The sequence below is a fragment of the Pelodiscus sinensis genome, chromosome 21 (assembly GCF_052426305.1).
Source record: "Pelodiscus sinensis isolate ZL-2025 chromosome 21, ASM5242630v1, whole genome shotgun sequence".
In the NCBI taxonomy this organism is placed as follows: Eukaryota; Metazoa; Chordata; order Testudines; family Trionychidae; genus Pelodiscus; species Pelodiscus sinensis.
In genome coordinates, this window is record NC_143072.1 from 28,164,572 (window position 1) to 28,179,590 (window position 15,019).

Below are 15,019 nucleotides of genomic sequence, written 5' to 3' on the forward strand. Positions count from 1 at the left end.
ACCCAAGGAATATTGGTCTGACATACCAAAGCTTCTGGAACAAAGGCTGTTCATTTACAGTAGACTTTTAAGCAGATTTATACTGATGATCATTGTGGTTTAGTTCCATTACAACAGGATTTCTACCTGGCTGGGACTTAGTAATGGTTTCATTGCTTGAAGATCAACCTAATATTAAATTCTCTTCTTCGGACTTGCTGGAAAGTGACCAACAAGACAACCTCATGCAGACACAAGGGAGCCCAAGCTCCTCAGCTCAGCAAACTGTGAGTAACATGTGCAATCTCTTTTCTCCTTTCCAACAAGGAAAAGCCCAGAAACAGTGCTTAACCTTTGAGGTACCGAGACTCAAATTTGGCTGTCCAAAGAAATAAACACAAGAATAAATTCAGAAATCTTTATGGTCACAGAAGGTTCCAGAAATCACAACTGGTGTACAAGAGCAAACATTTAAATTATGTTTCTGAAATGTGGATAGCTAACACATGGTGCTGCATATTAAGCCTTATGAGTACTCTTCTACTGGATTCTCAGTACTCAGGCAATTTCTCTCTACTAGGCATAATTGTTATTTTACAACTAGTGGGGTTTTTTAGACATTATTGTATACCCTTTCTTTACAGAAAGATAGAAATTAGACTCAAAGGATTAACCCACTGGCAGGAGATGGGCAAGATGGGAAGATAACCCCCATTGCTTTGGACTTGGTTGTGACTAAGTCATAAACTGAATTTCTCTGATTCTTACTGCTCACACATTCAACCCATCAGCTTGCTGCAAAAGAATGCTGTAATTTTATAGCTGATGATTTTGGCATGTCAGTGTCTGCCATCTGGTTTAATATATTGCATTCCACTACAGAGAAAGCAAGTATCATGATTCCATCATGAAAACTTCAGGTGGCCGATTAACAGTATTGTCCAAAAAGCTCAGCACAACTATCTCTACGATTTTATAATACTTCTTGGTGAAACAAAAATGGCCTACATGCAGACAGGTTTTATTTGTTTTAAGGAATGAAACGGGAAGGGGAGTTACAAAATATTGAAATTGGTTTTCATTCATCCATTGAGCCAAGAATGGGCAGGAATTGGATTTGTGTTTTGGAGGAGTCTCTGAAAACACAATTTCTCTATGAAACCAGATTAGCACGGACTGCTGATGTTTAGTGGCAAGAAATGCTCAAAGTGGCACCACACATCAGGCTACATCAACTTCCCCTTAACATTTCAAGACAGAAACTTATTGAACTAAATGAATATCCTTGATTGTCATAGCAGCAATGGGTGTAGTGTGACTAATCCATAAAACCCTGCAAATTTGCGGATATCTGCGTTATGTTGTGGGTATCCGCATCCATGGATTTGGATGTGGATATACAAGTCTCATTTTTGTGGATATAGATGTGGATACAAATTTTGTACCCATGCAGGGCTCTACTATTCCATTCAAACTGTGTTTAAAATAAACAGAATTGACAGAAGTTCTTATGTAGACCAGTGACCACTGAAACATAAGTTTATGACACACGAAGTACTTCGAGGTCGCTCTCTTTCTGCAGGGAACACTATTTTCATGCAGAGTTCCCTGGCAGGGTCTTTCTGGCTATGTCTAGATTGCAGGCTTCTTTCTGAAGAAGTCTTTCCGGAAGTGATCTTCCAAAAAAAACTTCCGAATAAGAGCATCCACACTGCCAAAGTGCATCAAAAAAAGCAATCTGCTTTTTCGACAGATAACATCCACACTGAATGGCCGCTATTTCGCATGTAAGGTGTGATTACTATGGGCAGAATGGCCACCAGGGCACCTGTGCTTTCTCCTCTTTTTTCTTCTTCTTGTGAAATAACTCCCTCTTCCCCATCCACACACACACCATTTTCCGAAAGAGCTCTTTCGCAAAAAGGCTTCTTCCTCATAGAAAGAGGTTTACCATCCCCTCAGTTTTCGATTTTTTTCCCAAAAGAACATGGCAATGTGGATGTTAATTGTAGTTTTTTCAGAGAAACAGCAGTTTTTCAAAAAAAACAACCCACCACACACACACTCTGTAGTGTAGACCCTCTGAATCTGCAAGTCCCTCTCTGAATATGTTTTAGTAGCCCAGTGTTCATTGTTTATTGAAAGTGCCAAATCTTGAAGTTCAAAAGTGTGAAATTGTGCCTTGCAGGATAATCCCACTTTCAGTTGCCAATCATATGATCCAGACAGCAGGACGGAAAGAAAGAGTTCAGAATCTTCTCACAGCCCAAGCCCCTCTTCTCCAACCCAGGACCAAACCCAGGGGAGATTTCCTTCCAACCAAGGAATTCACACTGGCAAGTGCAAATTTAAAGTCTCTCCCAATGCTGAGAAATTCAGAAGATTTAGTTATGAGGAATGCACTGCTGCAAACTATGGCAGGTTCATCAAGGGCAGCAGAAGCCCCTTCCACCCTTATAAGAGGGAGCTCAGTGAAGATGCCTTCCAAGAAACTCATCCAGCCCTTACCTTGGAGGGGAATTCCTTCCAAAATGCAAGAAGCACTGGGGGTTTTGAAGAGCTACCAGGATCTACAGGCACTGGAGAGTCAGAATCCTTTCCTACACATATGCAGAACATTTCCACAGAACCAACATGGTGCAACAATCTCCAGTACAACCCTACAAGCCAAGATCATGTTTCCCAAGTCATGGTGAGTTACCATACACAGAAAGCTATCATCAGGGTCTTCAGCTACTTTTGGAAATAATTCTTCTTATCCCTGGCATAACTTTTCAAGGTTGTGGGAGAGATAAACGTCTGTACTACTTTTGTTGCAGTTCCCCATGGGACTCCCTTTCCTCAAGTAAATGTAATTCTCAGAAGTCCATAGAAATGTTTTCCCTATAAACTCAATATGTGGACTTGAAATATCCAATCAGGCAGCAGCAGAGAAAACCCCCTCCTCAAAAAAAAGAGCTGATACAGAGCAGTACTGTTAAATGTCAACTACTACAAAAAATAAAGGGAAACTTTCCAAAAAATGACAAGTTAAGTAAACTGTTTCTGTGCTTATTTGATTTAAATTAAGAAGTTTCAAAGCTGTATTTCTCTCTTGCATGGTAAAGTTTCAAACCTGTAACTCCGAAGTTCTGTTGTATATGCATTCCTTTGAATAGTGCTCAGTGGATAAAACACTGCAAAGTCAGTAGGAGAACATATATATTTTGATATAGCGCAAAAATATTGACGATTATTTTTAAAGTGACAGTGCAGATTTTAAAGAGAATATGTAGAATGCCGAGGCTGACCTGCCAGATTGCATCAGTTGGTAGGGAACTCAAATCTGTGGTCTAATCAGGTTGCCAGGATCATTTAAAGAATGCTGCTCCACACTTATTAGAAATTATCCCATGTACCCATGTTTAAACTATTGATCAAATCTGTCCATCCGTCTTTATAGAACTCTTAGGGTACGTCTATACAGCACAGTTACTTCGAAATAATGGCCGTTATTTCAAAACAACAATGCAAGTGTCTACACAGCAATTCTGTTATTTGGAAATTTTGAAATAATGGAGGGCTTATTTAGAAATCTGTAAACCTCATTCCACGAGGAATAACACTTACTCCGAAATAGCTATTTCGGAATAGCAGTACTGTGGACGCACCACTGCTGCTATGTCAACATAGAATTATAGAACACTAGGACTGGAAGGGACCTCGAGAGGTCATCGAGTCCAGTCCCCTGCGCTCACGGGAGGACCCAGTACTGTAGACCATCCCTAATAAACATCTCTCACCTGCACTTAAATATCTCCAGAGATGGAGATTCCACAACCTCCCTAGGCATTGCAACACATTTGTTTAAAGAACAATCATAGCTGGGAAGGTGATGAAATGTTTGGATGTAAAAAGTACAAAAATAATATAGCGCTGTAAAACTTAACACAAAAATTCAGTTCTCCAGATTTCAGTTGAGTTGACGTACCCCCCCGGCTTCTCTTGAGTACCCCAAGGGCACTCGTAACATTGGTTGAGAAACACTGATCTAAGATACTGATTTGATCTTGCCTCCCAGTTTTGCCTAGTCCCCCCTTTTTCTCTGCAATCATAGCACATGTTCCCTCTCATTTCCGACCCAACTCCCAGGACTGTTTTTCCACTTACCTGTGGGCTTTGGTCACCTGCCCCCGTTGAACCTAGGTTAGCCAGTCTGCATCCAAATACGGTCTTCCCCTTCCTCAAAAGGTGAATCCTGTAGCTGCTGAGCAGTCCTTCTTAGAATAGCATCCCATGGTCAATGAAGTCAAAGCCCTCCTGGCGACACCATCTTCGCAGCTAGGCATTCACCTGGCTCTTCCCCAGGGCCATTCAAAGTAATTACTTCCCAGTACCTCCCGGGGCTCTAAATCGAGGTAGCACATCCCTATTCGGGAAGCCTGCTTCTGACTAATTTTGAGGCTTCCCTGTAGCATAGATGTATTATTTCAAAATAAACTGTTTTGGAAAAGAAATTTGAAAATAACTTATTTCAGAACAAGCGTGCTCCATAGACATATCCTAACTGAAAAGAAAATGGAAGTTGAGCTTCTCTCATTTTCTGAGGTAATCTCCTTAAATGTGTTGCTGCTCTCTGTTCACTAAGACTGAATTTTGCTTGTTATGGTGTTGTTACTGCTGGAAGGATAGCCAAGGATTTTGCAAAAACAATGAGGAGTCCTGTGGTACCTTAATAAAGACTAACATTTATTTGGGCATAAGCTTTCATGGGCTTTAAGGAGCCACAGGACTCCTTTCTTTTGTGGATACAGCATAACATGGCTATCCCTCTGATATAAAGACTTTGAATATTCTTGCTATATCAGCATCCCTCAGGCAAGTATGTAGGACCCTGGCAGTATACAAGTGTGGAATCCTAGACAAATAGATGGGCAGCAGGGGAAAAAGTCCGAATTGCAGAAGCTAACCAACCAACTGCTCTTATCGGCAGTTTTAGAGATGGTTCATATTCTACAACTGGATTTTTTCTACAGCAATCAAGCTAGCTGATGCAGTCATTTTAGTGTGATTTTCCTCAGCAACCTGATTCCCAACTCTCCCTCCAGGTTTGTGCATTCCTTCTATTGACAATCTGTGAGGGACTAAAGGAGTGAAAGAGGCAAAAAGAGCTAAGGAGTATGGATTATTCTGGTCTGTGAAGAAAAACAAATGATCATTTTCTGGGTTTTTCATATTTGTCAGAGTATTTTAACAACAGTCCCCTTCTTTCTAAATAGCAACTGCACAAACATTAATAAGACGATGTTCCTTCTAACAGCTCTAGCAGATGAATTACGTTATTTCTACTCAAGAAGTATTAGCAGTAAGTCCAAGAGTAGGGGATGTTAAGAAGTGTGTAATTTGTTAATCATGTTGTCGACAAAAACATTGTCGACTACAGGATTAATCATAAGAACATAGCATAAGAACATAATCAATAAGGGTTTGCATTGCAAGCACTCAGTCCCAACTCAAGCTGGTCCCAGCAACTACCCCCACTGCGGTTCTGCAATAGAAGCCAGTTAAGAGCCAGCACGAGGCTCTTTAAGTTCTTTGAATGGAGAGCTTCAGGGAGGTAGTTGCTAGGACCTAGAGTGAGCCAGCCTGCAAAAATTGCGGGGTGTGTGTGTGTGTGTGTGTGTGTGTGTGTGTGTGTGTGTGTGTGGGGGGGGGGGGTGTGTGTGTGTGTGTGTGTGTGTGTGTGTGTGTGTGTGTGTGTGTGTGTGTGTGTGTGTGTGTGGAGCTTCAGGGAGGTAGTTGCTAGGACCTAGAGTGAGCCAGCCTGCAAAAATTGTGTGTGTGTGTGTGTGTGTGTGTGTGTGTGTGTGTGTGTGTGTGTGTGTGTGTAGTCCATAGTGTTAACTGATAAGCACCCACTTACTGGTTAATTGACTACATTATTACATCCCTAGAGAAAACAGCCAAAGGCAGCATGGAGGCAGTAACTGAAAGGCTTAATTTATTTAAATTAGCGTCATTTTCTGTAATAACTCTTTATCTGAATATATTTTAGCAGGATTCAGAGGTCAAGCTTAAGACATCTCCACTGGAAGGGCAGCAGAGTCTGTACTGTTACCAGCCCCAAGTGCAGCAGATGTACTGTCCTTCACATCAGTTTCACCAGGTATGGGAAATATGTGGACAACTGGATCAACCCAATGTCCTCCAAGTTACTGGTATGGTGGCTATGACTAAAGGTGAACAGTATCAACTAATTTTGCACTTGTGGGTATGTCCCTACATGAATAGTCTCATGTTACTTAGGAAAAAAAGCTCAGGAGAAAGAGACATGAATTTTATACATGTTTGCACAGAAACAATACTAACATTTGTATAGATATTGCTCATTTATTCTCTTACAATGATCTCCAGAGAAAGCTGGTGACAAGTTGAAAGATTTTACATTTGTAACTACTAGCGTCATCCGGGGCTGCTGACAGGATTGTTGGGTCTTTGGGCAGTGGCAGGAAGGCGACTCCTTGCTCCTGGAAGGGATGGGGCCTCAGGCAGAAGAGATGGGGCTGGGACAGCCAGCCCTCAGCACCACCAGGAATGCAGGGTGCCTCCCTCTGCCCCTCTGGCGCTCACGGCATGTCCTTCCTGGCATTGGAATGTCCTTCCTGGCATTCTGGCGGTGATTCTAAAGGGCCTGGGGCTCCAGCCACTGCAGTAGTAGCAGTAGCCAGCGCGCTGAGCCCTTTAGAATTGCCAGGCTCTGGGACAACCGTGCCCTTTACCCCACACATTAGGAGGCCTGGCTCTGTGAAAATCTTGGAATCCCCCTGGACTCTATTGCAACGAAAATATTATATTTAATGTGCCCTCAAACAACAATACACATAGAAAAGTACTTTTCAAAATCTGGGTAGTTCACATAGATTTAAACAGCCCTGTGTTGCTATACTTACAAATCACCTTATTGGTATTTAATTCCCATAATCCATTTATTTTGCAACACTTCCACTATTATCCCACCTCAATTAAAAGATTCTGCAATGAAAACTGAACTAACAGTTGTTTTGATACACAGAACAGTATAGAGTTTGTGCTTCCATTAACTAGTTATCTTAGTGCTACAAATGCTGGCAGGAGTAAAAATTATCTTGTTACCCTTGTAGATGAACTCCGTAGATATGCATAGGTCCCAGTCAGATTTTTAAAGCCAGTGAAGTGTTTGCTTGTACAAAAATGAATACACATCCCTGCAATTGTTTCCTATACAGCAGTGTTTCTGAAAGTGTTCCATGGAATCACTTTGAGAAACACATTAACTGGCCACCCCGGTTTGTTTATTTACCGGCGCTGTGGCCACGGAGCCTCGCGGCTGCCACTGGCTCCGTTTTGCCCTTTGCAGCCAAGGGGAGCTGCGGGAAGCGGTGGCCAGGCCCACACCACTGGCTGCAAAGGACGAAATGGAGCCAATGGCAGCCACGAGGCTCTATGGCTGCAGTGCTGGTAAATAAACAAACCGGGGTGGCCAGTTAATGTGTTTCTCAAAGTGATTCCATGGAACACTTTCAGAAGCACTTCCTTTGGTATATATGGTTGTGACTACTTTCTTCCACTATTTGATCTGAGGAAGTGGGTCTGGCCCACGAAAGCTCATCATCTAATAAACCATCTTGTTAGTCTTTAAAGTGCTACATTGTCCTGCATTTTGCTTCAACTACCCCAGACTAACACGGCTACATTTCTATCACTATTCTATACAGTATGTAACTACATATGGTACAAGTGTGCAAGTACCCAGAATGTTTAAGTGCATGTGCACTTAAAGGTGCACTTAAATGTCCACAGATAGCAGACTTGTACATTTCAAGTGTACATAAAGCCACTTTTGTGACTAAGTATATCTTCAATCAATTTGTTTAAACAATATTGCTGGTGTGATGCAGAATTTGTTATACTTGTATACATTGTAGTACATGAATTTTCTTCTCAGTGTGCAATGTGTACATCACACAATAAATCCTGTCTGTGAATGGATGATTTGTCACTTCAGAACCTAAGTCTTTGACAAATTATCAGTTCTGGACAACAGCAGGGATGGAGGGTGGGTCATTGAATGGACATGAGTCACACATCTCGAAGAACACCAGTTAAGAAACAGGTGACTGTCTTTTCTTCCTCGAGTGCTGGCTCATGTACATTCCACATTATGCAGTGCTTTTATTGTTTAAAAAGGTGCCGGTACTCCACGGGAAAAGTTGTTGAGGTTTGACTGGAGGTGCCAGTACTGCGTCTGGAGGTGCCAGTACTGCATACCGGGCAGTACCGTCACAAAAAAGCACTGACATCATGTGACTCCCAAGTAGTATCTCCAGAAAAGAGTAAGAGTTCATGAACATGATACTTTGTGGCACAGCTCTGTCAAATTCAGCATAGTTTCTAGCCTGCTGGGTGGTGACGTAGCAAGCCATGAACATGTGGACCAATGACCACGTCATGGCTCTACAGATGTCCTGGATGGGTACATGCGCCAGGAAGGCCACAAAGAAGTCTGTTCTTTTGTGAAGCGTGATTTCACCAGAAGTGGCAGCAGGGCCTGAGCTAATCATAACAGGTCTGATGCAGGATGTATCCAATTGGAGATCCTTTGAAAGGAGTCCGGAGGACCCTTCATCTGATTTGCCATGGCAGCGAAGAGCTGTGTGCACCTGTGGAAAGGCTAGGTCTGTCCAGGTAAAACACCAGCAGTAGGCAACAACTAGAGTATGCAAGTGCCTCTCCTGGGTCGAGTTATGCAGCTTAGGGCAGAACACTGGTGTCCTGGTTAATGTGGAAAGACAAAACCACCTTGGGAAGAAGGGTCAGATGTGGTTGTAATTGCTCCTGCAGAGTTCCATACGCTGTCTTTTTTATAAGGGTAAGGTGCAAAGGAACATGCCAGCACGGTCACTGGTAGTAAAAAGGTGCTAAGGGGGGAGGAAGCCAGGAATCCTTATACCACACCATACAGACATCACCCCCAGGGGCACCAGAGTGGATACCCCAGAGGGAAACACTTCTGGCATCAGTGCACGTGACAAGCAAACACACCTAACATGGAATGGACGTGAGCAAGCACTCAGAGGACCCATGTGTTCCTATTACTATTACCCTGGTGTTCCCTCTGCCTCCACTCCTTATTCTCTGTACCTTCCTATTACCCTGTGTAGTTAATTATAATATCATCAGGACAGAGACTGTCTTTTACTGCATATTTGTACAACTCCTTGCACACTGGGGCCCCAGTTCTGGCTGGGGTCACTAGGTGCTACCAAAAATCTATTAATTAACCAATTGGAGGCTTGCCCTCTCCTATAGACCACTAGGTGGCCACAGGACACAGGAAATACCCACCCTATCTTTTCCCCACTCCTGTCCAAGATGCCTGCTCTCTACAGCCCCCAGCTCCCATAGCATGTAGTCATCCTACAGTGTGCAGGAGCTAAATATATACACTATAGAATTTACCAGAACAGAAGCCTTGGGACAGATGGCAGAGGGAACAGGGGTTTTTCTTCCACCCTGGCTAGGCATAAGAAACGGGGCTGGGGAACAACATCACGCCCTGACAATTTTTTTAATTTTCACTAACAGCTCTTTCAGTGTCATAATTCAAGAGAGACCTATGCCGGATTAATCTTGAACGGAGTAGAAAAATTGCAGCATGCACTGGTAGACCTAATCTACCAATGTTCTAATGAACATTCCTTTTGTGGATTTGAGATGAGTGAGTCCAAAATCAGACCTGCAATGAAAGCAGCTATGACCAGCTATCCAGATAGCAATCAGATTTCAGGGTGCTGTCGCCACGAAATATACATATGCAGCTTCACACTACATGGAACCTTAGCAGAAATATCATTTTGGCTGCCAATTAATTTGCACATTCTTTTCATTTTCCTTATTTCCTATGAATACAACTATCCTATCCCTTTCCACTGTTGTCATGATGCCAACATTGTTATTACATGTTGGCATTAACTGGATTAAAAGAAAAAAAACAATCTTACAATGTAACTTCTGAAACACAAGGGTGTAGCTAAGCAAGATAAAAAGGGAGTAGCTGGGCAAGACACAACAAGAATTACATGAAAGGAAGTCTTCATCCACCTGTAGACTGGCACCGTGACAAACTTCTCACATGTAGCAGGTTACTATTATCATTTTCTCTTTTTATGTTAATATGATAAAGATAATGGCAATGTATACCAGTGCCCAGAGAGGAAAATGACTGGCATGAGTTGCCGAAGTTGCAATCAATAGAATTACAGTCCAGCACCAGACATGAAGGTGTGAGGGCTACCTAGTATACTGTTTCTCCCAAACTTTGTATTGGAATGGAATGCTGTCAGACTTCAGCAAAGCTTCACACTACAAACCTTAACTAGAGCAGAGCAATTTAGCTTACTAAAAAGGAAAAACAAGCAAATGGGGCCTTTAGCCAGGAAAAAAAAAAAAAAAAAAAAAAAAAGATTGCCCAAGCTGTGCCTCACATCAATATAGAAGCGAGAGGTCAGTTTCCTCATTAATTATGCCAGTAGGATAAATTGGTCAGGTCTTCCCCTTTAAAGGGCAAAAGCTAGACCATGAGATCTTATGGACCTGAAAACAACAGCAGACATGCAGCACTTACTCTAGTCATCCACCCACCCTAAAGCATGGACACCTTTTATGACAGTTTGCCAGGTCGTAACCGGTACAAGCCCATCATGCCAGACCTTTCCCCAGTCTCCAGCCCCTCAAAAAGAAGCACCAAAGCCAATAAAATAGACATAATATTTCACACCCCCAGTTCTTGCCTCTGGACCTGGTAATAACATCACAATGACGGCTACCCTTCTGAAACTAATGACACCACAGTCATTTTCACCTCAGAATTCTTTCCTGTCAAAGAGCCACTGAAACCGATACAATTAAAATTACTATATAAATGCCCACTTCTCTACCTGATAAAACTTTAAACACACAAGACAAGTCATTAGGGGTGTGTCTAGACTACATGCCTCCTTCGACGGAGGCATGTAGATTAGCCAGATCGGAAGAGGGAAATGAAGCCGCGATTAAAATAATCGCGGCTTCATTTAAATTTAAATGGCTGCCCCGATCTGCCGATCAGCTGTTTGTCGGCAGATCGGGAGAGTCTGGACGCGATGCGCCGACAAAGAAGCCTTTCTTCATCGGCACAGGTAAGCCTCGTGAAACCAGGTTTACCTGTGCCAATGAAGAAAGGCTTCTTTGTCGGTGCATCGCGTCCAGACTCTCCCGATCTGCCGACAAACAGCTGATCGGCAGATCGGGACAGCCATTTAAATTTAAATGAAGCCGCGATTATTTTAATCGCGGCTTCATTTCCCTCTTCCGATCTGGCTAATCTACATGCCTCCGTCGAAGGAGGCATGTAGTCTAGACACACCCTAGGATGTGACAACCAACCAAACTGGACTTTTAATACTCCATTCATCTGAAGAAGTGGGTTGTACCCAAAAAAGCTCCACCTATGTGTTTTGTTAATCTTTAAGGTGTTGCGAGACCATTCGCTGTTTTTTAAGTTTTTCCAGTTACAGACTAACTCGGCTACCCCTCTGAAGCCTTTGGAGATGTAATTTATAGTAGTTCCAAGGGCTGCAGCTTGAACCAGTACTTATGACAAGTTTCAGAGGGGTAGCTGTGTTCCTTTTTGCAGATAAAAACTAGTCGTCCTGTGGTACCTTAGAAACTAGCAGATTTAGTAGGACATAAGCTTTCAGGGAGATGAATTGGAGTGGAGTTTACAGAGACGTGGGTATACAGATAAGGACAATAAAAGTCAGAGGGTGCTTATGTAAATGAGGCTAATCAAATCAGGATGGAAATGGCACATTCACAGCAGCTGATGTAGAAATGTGGCTATCAGAGGGGAAATTGCCTTGGTAATGGGTTAACCAGTAAAGGTTCTTATTCAGTCCTAAGTTGATAGTATTGAATTTGCAAATGAATTCCAGTTCAGCTGTCTCCCTTTGTAATTGGGGTTTGAAATGCTTTTGTAGAAGAATGGCTACTTTTATTTCCATTACTGAATGTCCAGCGAGATTAAAGGGTTCCCTTATAGCAGAGGTCGGCAACCTTTTCAAACCAGAGCGCCACACTACATCAAAATTCAGAAGAGGTGGTTAACAAAGAGCCATGTAAGAATGCCTATTTGCATGACTAAAAATATATAACTTAATATTATTGATAATTGACATGATGGTTAATAGCAGCATAAATGAAACATTGTACTCAGACTTTATTTAATGGGACTTCTGCAGCTGCTGGGGGTGCTGTTTGTGGTGCAGGGGTACAGAAGTCAGGTTTGGGGTGTACGAGAGGCTCAGGGTAGAGGGCTGGCATTGTGTGGAAGGTGCAGAAGGCAAGGCAGGGTACTGGGGGTGGAAAGTAGAGTATGTGGGGGCCCTGTGGCTGGATTAACTTTCCCGGCCGGAGCTAGGCTGCTGCACCCGGGCAGCACTGGCTGGACGAGGGGCCAGGCCAGGATCACGCAGCCTGATCATGGCCTCCCTTCCTATGCGGGCGGCTGCAGGAGGGGGGCCACCGCCAGCCTTGCCTGCTGCCAGATGGGGGCCAGACTGCAGGGCCTGCCCCAGGATTGGGACTGGGGGGCAGGATGCTGTGGCTAGATGGGGACCGGGCCCCCGACTGGGGCCTTGTTATCCAGGCTGCCTCAGCCAGAGCCTGAACCGACCCGGCTGTTGCAGCAGTCGCAGGGTCACCAGGGTCTGCCCCAGGAGCACAGCAGCTGGGGACAGATCACAGCAGTCAGATGGGGGCTGGAGCCAGGCTGCTGCAGAGAGATGGAGGCATCTGCCACCGCCAGTTCCTCTTGCTATCCCAGCTGGAAGTGTGCATGGGTACCCTACAGCGTGTCCTCAGCCAGCCCTTTAAACAAGGAGAGTGTCCCAGCCACCTCTTGCCAGAGTGCAGCTGGTTCTTACTGGAGCACACGGTCTTACTTTCACCTCTGGTTAAAGGTGAAAGACAAGAGAGATGTTTTAAACAATTTGAATTAATTTTTCATTTATAAAGTTGTGTATTTTGGGAATGCCAGAAGACATATCTGGTTCTGTACTGAGCCATACTTGGCTCAAGAACCATAGGTCACTGACCCCTGCCATATAGGGTTGTAAGTTACTATTCCTGATGCCTGATTTGTGTTCATTTATCCTTTGGCACAGAGGCTTTTCAGTATGGCCAATATACTGGCAGAGGTGCATTCCTGTCACTTGATGGCGTGTATCACAGTAGTGGATGTGCAGGTGGATGAGCCTCTGATGTTGTAGTTTATGTGGTTAGTCCTGCGAAGGTGTCACTTGTATAGATATATGGACAGAGTTGGCAATGGGGTTTATTGCAGGGGTAGGTTCCCAGGTAAGTGTTTCTGAGGTTTGGTGTGTGGCTGCTGGTGAGTATTTGCTTAAGGCTGGGGAGGTGTTTGTAGGCAAAGACTGGCCAGTCTCCCAAGATCTGTGAGGGGGATCATTTTCCAGGATAGGGTAGACTGTAGACTGTCAAGGCACTCTTGGGGTTTAAGCTGGGGGCTGCAATGACCAGTGGGGTTCTATAATTTTTCTTGTTGGGCCTCTGAAGTAGATGACAGAGCAGGATGAGTACCTGGAAGTGAATTTGTTTCTTCACTTCCCCAGGTTGGTATTTACGTTTTAAGAATGCCTGATAAAGATCTTGTAGGTGTTTGTCTCTGTCTGAGGGACAGGAGCAGATCCGGTTGTATCTTAGCACTTGGCAGTAGATAATGGATTGTGTGATGTACCTTGGATGGAAGCTAGAGGCATGTAGGCAAGAATAGCAGTTAGCAGGTTTCCAGTATAGGGTGTTGTTTGTGACCTTATATAGATACACCCCTACTTCTGTAAACTCCACTCTAGTTCATCTGATTAAGTGAGTCTTAAAAGCTTATGCCCTAATAAATCTTAGTCTCTAAGCCCTGGTCTACACTAGGACTTTATTTCAACATAACACCTCCCCTCCCCCCAAGGTCAAATGCATAAGCAGAGCATCTGCACTATCAAGCCCGTTATTTTGAAATAATGGGCCGCAGAAATTGAAATTTGTACTCCGGTTTTTCCATCAGGAGTAAAGCTAATCCTGAAATAGTTATTTCAAAACAACAGTACTGTGGATGTTCAGTGCCGCTATTTCAGAATAATTACTCAGAGTAATTTGAACTGTTTACTCCCCAGTGCTTCCTATGGCTAAGTCTGAGGTAGCGCGTCCACTAGAGATGTTACATTTAGATTAATGAACTAATTGAATAGTCGATGGGATTTCCATTGACTATTCGATTAGTCTACAAGGGCACTCTTCCTACAGTTCAAAAGCAGAAGATCTGCAGGCCCTGCGCTCCCTGAGGAGCCTCAGCCTTTTAAATGTACAAGAGCCCCAGTGTGGATCTTGTACATTTCAAAAGGAAGCCCCGCAGGGAGTGTGGGGCCAGCAGGGGAATGTACAAGAGCCCAGATGCAGCTTTTGAACATTTCAAAAGCAGAATCGGCATGAGCGGAAACTGCTTCAGTCCCCATTCGTGCCATTTCCCATTGTGCCTCTACCTCTTGTGTCCCGCATGGAGCCAGTGCTGGGGGGGAAACCGGCTTTTAAACTGCCCCCCCCCCAGCACTGGTTCCAGCTCCCGCCCCCTTGCTGCCTCTCTGATAGAAGCAGTAAAAGGGAGGAAGCAACTGGTTGAATCACTAGTCGACTATCTTATAAGCTTATGCTTATCAGATGGTCAACTAGCTGCTTACATCCCTAGCGTCCACATTAACAGAGCCTGATTCAGACTAATTTGATGCTTCCCCATAGTGAGGACACACTAGTTTGAATTAGTTAAATTGGGAGTTCTTAAGTTGAATTTAGTAATTTTTGAAATAGTTTTCTAGTGTAGACATGGCCCAAGGTGCCACAGGACTCCTCATTGTTTTCCCAGTATTTATGTTACATGAACAGGATATACGAAAGTGGAGAAGTTTGCCATGCCGTT

At 43.7% G+C, this 15,019-nt stretch overlaps 1 protein-coding gene across 4 annotated transcripts in view; it reads left to right on the plus strand.

Annotated features, from left to right (window-relative positions):
• Positions 1-15,019, plus strand: part of FOXN1 (forkhead box N1) — an 81,154-nt gene that overhangs the window by 30,380 nt on the left and 35,755 nt on the right. For 3 of the 4 annotated variants that reach the window (XM_075904430.2, XM_025188646.3, XM_075904431.2), the window contains 3 exons: positions 104-266; positions 2,168-2,671; positions 6,014-6,124. In XM_075904430.2, the coding sequence (XP_075760545.2) occupies positions 144-266; positions 2,168-2,671; positions 6,014-6,124 (738 nt within the window). In that variant the 5' untranslated portion in view covers positions 104-143. The remainder of the gene's footprint in view (positions 1-103; positions 267-2,167; positions 2,672-6,013; positions 6,125-15,019) is intronic. The other variant, XM_075904433.2, reaches the window with a different exon arrangement.